The sequence below is a fragment of the Alligator sinensis genome, unplaced genomic scaffold (assembly GCF_000455745.1).
Source record: "Alligator sinensis unplaced genomic scaffold, ASM45574v1 scaffold1672_1, whole genome shotgun sequence".
Taxonomy (NCBI): Eukaryota; Metazoa; Chordata; order Crocodylia; family Alligatoridae; genus Alligator; species Alligator sinensis.
The window spans coordinates 22,279-30,776 of NW_005843559.1; the positions used below are offsets into that span (position 1 = coordinate 22,279).

At 37.2% G+C, this 8,498-nt stretch overlaps 1 protein-coding gene across 1 annotated transcript in view; it reads right to left on the reverse strand.

Annotated features, from left to right (window-relative positions):
• Positions 1–791: 791 nt before the first annotated feature.
• Positions 792–8,498, reverse strand: part of LOC102383271 (probable E3 ubiquitin-protein ligase RNF217) — a 59,255-nt gene continuing 51,548 nt past the window's right edge. The window contains exon 7 of the mRNA XM_025195526.1: positions 792–8,498. This exon is cut by the window's right edge and continues 1 nt beyond it. Coding sequence (XP_025051311.1) covers positions 8,486–8,498 — 13 coding nt within the window. The 3' untranslated portion in view covers positions 792–8,485.

Consider the following 8,498-nt stretch of genomic DNA (forward strand, 5'->3'; position numbering starts at 1 on the left):
AGAAAGACAGGATTTTAAAAAACTAAAAAGACTTAACAGAATAGGTTACCCTTCTTTCTTTTAAAATGTACTGCATTCACTGATCCAGCCCAGCTTTAGAACAAGACAGGATCACTTTTAGCTTAAATACATATGCAGAAGTCTACTGGTCAAAAATTACCATAGCAGAGAAGGTAACTCAACTGATTCATACTAGTGTTTAAACAAAAACATTTCCTTGACAGGCAACGCATTGAATCAAAGCTGCAAAGCAAGTGCTGAATGTGTGTATACTTTCTCCAGTTATTGACCTCTCCCCACTTCAGTCACTCAATGAAATGAAATATAGCAGTTCTATTTGCTACCTTGTGTACAGCTTTAAATTGGTTAAAAATTTAACACTGGAAACCGCTTACTTTAGTTCACTACTGACCCCATAAAAGGTGCAGATTAAGACGACGTAATTACCTCTTTTCATATACCTCCAAATTGATCGTATGTTTGGAGAATTATTCATGCTCAGTATGAGAGGAATGATTTGCCATGATTTCAAATTCTAGATTCCTGAAGATGCCAGAAATAGAAATGATATTTTTATTCTCTTGATATCTATTATCTTTACTATATATAAAAGCTTTTATTGTAATGATTTAATAGCTGGTAAGAATTTTGGCTCCAAACAGCTTAAGATGAGATAAAAATAAGACTTGACAATCATTGACAAAAATAGATAATGTCAATTTGTTTTTAAATTTCCCATAAAAGTCAGAAAATGGAGAATATGATGAAATAAAATGTATAACAACAGGCAATATGGTAAACACATTTTATTATGAGATGGCATACACAGAGTGAAATGTATATTCTCCTCGTCTTTGTTGTCCTTGGATATGAAGCAGCAGAATGTAGAGATTAACATGAAAGGGGTAACACAAAACATTCTTAATACATTTCTATATAAAAAGATGGGGACATGGCACAAAACAATCCATTGCATACAGTGGGCTTGCACTAGATGTGACTGCATTTTTTGACTGCGAACAATCTACAAGGAGAGGTGTTCATATTTTAGCAACTTGCGACTAATGGTTTTTTACTACACTTCCCCCCGCCCTGTTTTCCAGGAATGTTCTACTTGCTGTTTCCAGGCTTTATGCCACATGATGGCTGGTGAAGGTTGGCATGCAGTGATCTCTAATAGGGTTTTACATTTTCTACTTCAGCCATTCCTAATGTGACTATTTACATTTTGCTAATAATTTACATATAAACCTCTCTCATGCTGACTTTGATCCCATCCAATAGCTTTTGGATTTACTGTTCAATGTTTCATGTGAATTAAGTATGGTTTCAACAGGTTTTCTGCTGCACAATATGCAGTATTCTCTCCTGATTACAATCAGGGACAGGACCCTTACTGCATTATATAGGGGAAATAATGGGAGATATGTTTAATACTACAATTCGTTTTTTTTCCAAAGGAACAACTAACAGTTACTTATATACTCATACACCTCAAACACATCATGCATTCTATGATCAAGCTCCAACTCTCTAAGCATGTATGTTGGCAAATGTTTTAATGTTAGGCTACAAACAGCACTGGAGATTAAATGCCTTTCAATGCTAAAATTTCCACTTTTTATAGGAAGGCAAAATATATAGATGTATAAGTCCTTGTTCTTAAAGTTACATGGACAAAAGAATGACAGTCCTGTGAACAGGAAGTAAAAAGGTGCATTTTTACTATAGGGTCTATTAAAGAAAAAAAAAAAATCAAACTATGTTGCAAGAGTATTTTTTCCAGTAAGGTAGCATGATGGGATGGAGGTTTTCACATATAGTCATACTTTAAACTCTCAGCTCATTCTCTAAATTTTCTTAACCTCCTAAACAAGCCAATTACTTCTGCTTCACTGAGTCAAAGCTAAATCACGACTCCAGTAATTTCCACATCTAACTGTTTGAATCACAGGACTGACTTCATAGTAGATTTAGACAGATGGGAAAGCCATGTTCTGTGCCTCCTTATCTAAGCAGATAAAATACCAAAAACATTAGCAACACACACTGCTTTTGTGATTAAGTGTGCACACATTCAAGTTTGTCCCAGTGTAAGGGTCTTTCTTTTAAAGCTGGAATTGTGCTGGTTGAAGTTTCTAAAACATGCACATGAGGGTTATACTGAAAAAGGCAGGGCTTAAATTAACACTGTTGAAGAGGTGGTTTCTAATATTATCAGTATTTCAAGGAGAAAATAAGTACAAGTTGGTATTTCCTTACAGGGAAATTTAATGAAAAAACTATTTGTAACCAAGACAACTGCCCTTAATTAAATAGTGCTACAGGGAAAAAATGTACAAAAACAAAAATAATCAGTGCTAGAATTACTCAGAAGCAGCTGCACAAGATTTCTGACAGCCTAAAAATAATGGGAGGTCTTTTTACAAGAAAAAATTCTGATCTTCAGAAGCGAATCTTATTTTTTCAATTTCTGCATTATCATCTTTAAACATACATTCAGGTAATTTGGTCAACACATTACAGGCCAAATTCACCAATGGTGTAAAAATGGATGCAGCTTCACTGTTTTCAATGGAGCTGGTTCGAACACCAGCACTGAGTTTGACCCACTGCAAATAAGGAAGAAATCAAGACATTTTCTCCTATCATCTGGGTGCCCCATTAGCAAAATTTGTAGTGATCTAATATAGATTATAAGGTAATAATAGCCCATGGGTCACATCCACAACTTGGAGCTACACAGCTATAACCATGCCAATGATTATAAAAATGTAATGTCTGCTCCAGAAAGGAATGCCACAAGAACAGTAAAAAAGCTCAAAGTCTGTAACATATTTGGCTGCTGATTTTGAACTGATTTCCCAAATAGAATTGGCAAGAGAAACCATGAAATCCTCTAGAATCATTTCATCACTACAGTCTGTCCTTCATGAAAAAAGGGATTATATCCTCCTGTACTTTCCATTTAAAGTCATACTAGTCACTATGGATTTCAAAAGAGGCAGTCAACTGACTAAATGGAAGTTATAGTAGATATGCAAACGTATTCTAGTTTAACTGTCAGTAAACTCTTCACATAATACAGAAAAAGTAAAACTATGTGATGTTCGAATTTTCAGAACTGAAGTAAACCAATGCAAATAGAAGACCCCATCTCATCAATAGCTGTTCAGTGAGCACAACCAAAGTATCAAAAAAAACCCCCAACCAAATCTAGATTCTCAACCCTCTGAATTAGCACAGAGATTTTGGGATGCAACTGATCTACAATCTTGCATTTTATATTAGAGACACTAATATACAAGTGAAAACATACTGTAAATATATTCTGCTGAAATGGAAAGTACTGAGCCAACTGCAGCACAAGCTCTCTCACAACCACAGTCCTGCCTCTCAAATGATTCACTTCACTCTTACTTGCTCAAGGAGTAGGGATTTATCACACAAAGCGTATGTAAGCATCCTTGCATAAGCGCCGCATGATTATTAAGTAAACATATCCACTCTACAAGCCTACTGCACTCAAAGTTACCTAACATCCCCACCACAAACAGGATTGTCTCACCTTCTGGTGCCCTCACCACTCTGTAACCTCACTTGGTTTTATTTATGCAGAATTTAATTACTCTTAGTGGAAGGAAGGCAACTAAGAGAGAACAACAGCATGAGAAATAAAACTATTAGAGAAACTAGGATTAGATTGGCACATAAATCAAGTAGCTAAGTGGGTATGGACATGTGGATGAGAAATGCCAAGGGCACTAGCCAAGCAGTTGGCAAACTTTTAAGACTGTGGGCCAGATTGACCCAGTTAGGCGTGGGCAAGCAGACAGGTGGGACCTAGCCACCACTGCTTTTCCCTGTGGCAGAATGGGGAGAATGCCCACAGCCAGCACTTCTCCCTGCAAAGGCACAGGAAAGTGACTGCTACCAAAGCTCCCCACTGTCAAAGTCCTATATCCACAGGCTGGATTGAATAGCTTCACAGGTCAGCTCCAGCCTGTGAGCCATAGGTTGCTGACCCCCCGTGCTAGCCATTCAGAGCAAATATTTATAGTAGCCATTCAAAATGCAAAGTTGAGGGGATACATATGTTAATAAACAATACTGAGTTAATAGGATCTCTGTTATATAACAACCACTATATAGCCTTTAGCCTCAGATTTTATTTAGCCCAGGGCAGCTATGAACTTGACAAAACAGTACATAGGATCACATCTCCTCTTCTACTAAAGAAATCAGCAGAAAGAACTAAGGATGAGGTTTTTTGAGGACTGTAGTTATTCCCCACAGAACAATATTCCACATACACCAGATCAAGAGGAGGCAGAGCCATTGATATGGACCTCTGTCCACGGTCTGTAGTTCAAGTCATCTAGATAAGGCTTATACAGTGGCAGCTGACCATCCTTTAAACCATCCACAACTGCAGAGATGTGGCTGCAGAAAGATAGTTTAAGTTAATGGTTTTTGCTTGGAAATTTCCTTAGGAATGGTTAGGCAATCATATCTCCACTGGTTTGCTCTTATATTATTCCATTGTGGGATTTTAAGAAAATAGGGGCAAGACAGAACCAGGCTATGAAAAGGTAAGCAGAGACAATATGAATTACAAAGCTGAATACTTGTGTTATACAGCTATTACAGAATATACTCTAGAATTAATCAGAAGATTGATCTGGGTGAGAAGGAATTCCTTAAAGAACGAATAATTTTGATGCATCTAATTCTCAGAGCCTATGGATCTGTTTTTTTCGCATACAAGAAAATCTGTCCCAAAGCATCCAAAGAACTTATAACCAGGGACCTGCTGAAATTGTGATTTCCTGGACATTGAGAAATCTATCATTGCCCACAAAATCCGCAAAAAAAGAAAAAAAGAAAACTTACTGAAAATAAAATACTGGCTTCCCAGAGGGAGCTAGCAGTCTTCGCGGCACTGTGGCATGGCTGCAAAGCCTGTGGGGGAGGGGAAGAGGTGCTGCCACCGCCCACCTGAAGGGCAGCCCAAGAGGGCTGCTGCCCCTGCCCCTGATTGGCTAAGAAAGCTGCCTGTTATGTGGCCCCGTCAGTGGTGAGGGGTGGGGCTGCATGACAGACAGCCCTCACAGCCAATCACTGGCAAGAGACAAGGCCATTGGGCCCCTCGGCCAATCAGAGGTTGGGGCGAGCCACTGAGATCAGCCCATGAATATGGCACCAGACCCCACAATCTCTCTACAAAATCAGCCAACCTCCTCCTTAACTTGGGTAGACTGCTACTTGTACCTCAAGTGTTTAATGCAAGAGTTCTGCTGATAGCAGCAGGGCAGAACTGTTTACTAAATGTGTTCCCTTTGCAAGGGGGAATGAGAATCATTTTAGTTTACTTATAAGGGTGGCCAAATAAATTCTTCCATGCCACAAATTTCAGTATATTACATATCAGAAATGATATAGGGAGCATTGTTTTTTACTATCTAGTCAAAAGGACTGTTTAGAGGTCTAAAGAACAACAAAAACAAATTTCTGTTGAATACTCAAATACAAATATTTTGCCATTTATGGAATAATTACTAAATATAAAAATCTTAACTATAGTGTACAAATAAAGGCATCTCTATTTAAGGGGAAAAAACAGAACTATAAAAAGCCAAAGCAATCCAGGATTTAGTTTTCCCCCCCTCAAACCAGAGAGCCAGGAGGCAAATTACAACATATACATACAAAAGGTATTTGGAGTATAATCCCTCACTTCAAAAAATGCATTAGGAAAAATGCTGCCTGTTTTTGTTATGTGCACAGACAAAATGAAGCTCCATTTTGATTTGAATTTGTCTACCTCCATCAGATTAAATGCCCTAGATTATATGATACTGGAGGAATTCAGAGATGCGTATTTTGTACTTCTTTTCCCCTTAATGACATGCTTGTTGTTCTCTGAAACAGCTTTCTGTTTAAAAACGAAAGGTAAAGGAATCTATTACCTTACTCACGCTGATGGCACTAATAAGGAAACGTGCTTTTCATTTAATTTTCCTAATATCTTAACATCATATTTTTCAGATGAGAGTTGAGGTATTTTAAACCTTCCACAATGAAAAAGCTACAAAACAGTTTACAGACAGTAACAAAATTGTAAAATATTTATAAAAAAACCCAGGAAGAATAATGCAACTATTCAACCATGTAATCAATAACAGGAAAACTCAAGTACTGAAGTATACTTAAATGGAATAGTTGTTTTGACACTATTTTAAAGTTGCATTGCAAAAACCAAATCTATAATCTTAGAGGTCTGAAGGTTTTCTAAATAATATAAAAATATCCCTAAAGTTATTAGACAGTTAAAGGAAGGAATAAAAATCCCTGAGTAAGCCAAAGACAACTGATATGTATGGCCTCAGAACACAGACTAGTTTTAAGGCAGCTGCCAACTTGCAGATACAACTAAATAATAGGGATATGTCATATAGAATAAGATAGTGATAGAATACATAGATTTTCTTGTTACTGCCTTACCTTATAAATTTGCAACTCTTAAGAAAGGTACTATTTCCATAGCCACTGCTGGGTCAGAGTACCCCTTCAATCAAACGGAAAAAATGAATTAAGAGATGCTGTGAGACTACTATGGCTACTTTAACATGCTTGTACACAGTGTTTCTGCAAGACAAAAAAGCAGGCAGACTGAAGCCTGCAAACATGCACACACTAGTCAACTGTGGTAATCTGACATTCATGTTGCCAGGTAAACAAATCCCACAAGTTTCTTTCACCAAGGCTCTGAAGTCAAGATATGTACTGTATGATTTACAGAGAACTACTGTACTGCAGGAATTAACACTGATCATTTAACTGCTACAGCTGTATACGGGTTTCAGGAGGTTTTTAAAGGACATGGATGCGAAATATTTACTTTACAATGATATGCTGTATTCATGTGCAACTTAAAAAACCCTAAAAAGCTTAAAGGAGATTAGAGAAAACACATATTTACAAACTTCTGATGAGATTTACTTAATGTGTTTTTTAAAGCAATCTTATTGTTTTCTTTTGTTAAAGGCCCACCAGGACTTTCTAACCTCCTTTACTGTCCTCCCCTCACCCCCTTACCCCAAGATCAGGCATTCTACTTGCATTCAATTTTTCCTTCTCTTAATTTTTTTTAAACTTTAGGATGTTTGCATAACAGGAAAATAGTGGGAATTTTTTTTACTTCAAAGTGTTCTCAGTAACTAAATTACACTGTTATGATTTTGACTTTTTTCAAAGTTCAACAATCACAGTTGTATGATTTTAAGTTGGGACTGAACAGCATGGATAGCTGAGCTCTTCAAACAAAGATATTGTCATCACAGTACAATATAAAAATAGAGAGAGACCAAGAAAGAAGAAACACTGAAAGCATGGAGTACAAGTAACATGGCCTCTAAATGACTCCTTCCTCTCCATGTCTCTAGTCTTATTCCCCTAGCCTCCCTCTCAAATCCTGTAAAGATTTGATTAGACATTTTAAAAACATAAGACGTATAACCTTTTAGATGATAAACATTTCAGACTGAATTTTTACCTGGTTGTTAGTATGTAGTATTTGGTACACGCCAAAAAACAACAGAAGGTGTATGTTTCTAGCTCCATCATGAACACAAGCTCCCATGGTCTCACTGTCCATCCCAGCCTATTATGTATCCAAAGACAGAGCGGGACAGAGACACTTGTCTCATTACCATGGAGAGCTATTTTTTTCTTTGTTAAAGAAAAAGTTAAAACAATGTAGTCTCCTACAGAATGACTTTTCCCCCCAAATCATAGTAGATACTCTTAACATAATATAAATACCTAAACAATAATCATTGACATGGTTCTAATCATTTTACTTTTTACTTTTGTTTGAGGCACTGATATTTTGGCAGTGGCAATCCTTGCCACGCAGGTCATTAAACTCCCTAGTCAAAAGGTAAAATCAACCCATAAGATAACCAGCTATTATATTCCGGCACATGACTTTGCATGTTGGTATGCTGGACAAAACACTGTGAGACGAAAGATATTTACAGAATTAGTTTCTAACATAAGAACTAGGATGTTCAGTGTACAGCAAAAGTCCAAACACCTCTAGCAGTTCTTCTGAAAGGCCTAACCCAAACATAAAAGGAACACATTACAAATGAAATGTTTTCTTCACAGGCCAATCAGTAGAGTTGTGGCTATAATACAGACTTTGATTGTCTAGGTAAGAAACATAAAACTAAAAATTTAAAAAAGTAAAATAAAAAACAACAAACAGTTAAGCAGCAGGCCCCTCTTATTCAAAGCATACAAGAGCAAGGGGGCCTTCTGGTCTGCAGTAGTGTACTGTGTTAAGGGAAGATGGCAGAAGATCCCTGTTCTTTTCTTCAAGGGTGATGACTTCAAAGGTGTTACCCAGCACTGTATTGCTTTGTTGCACAAGTCTTGTATAGACTTTGCAGGACCAGTTCAGTTTGGGTAAGGCCCGCTCTTACCGGGGCATT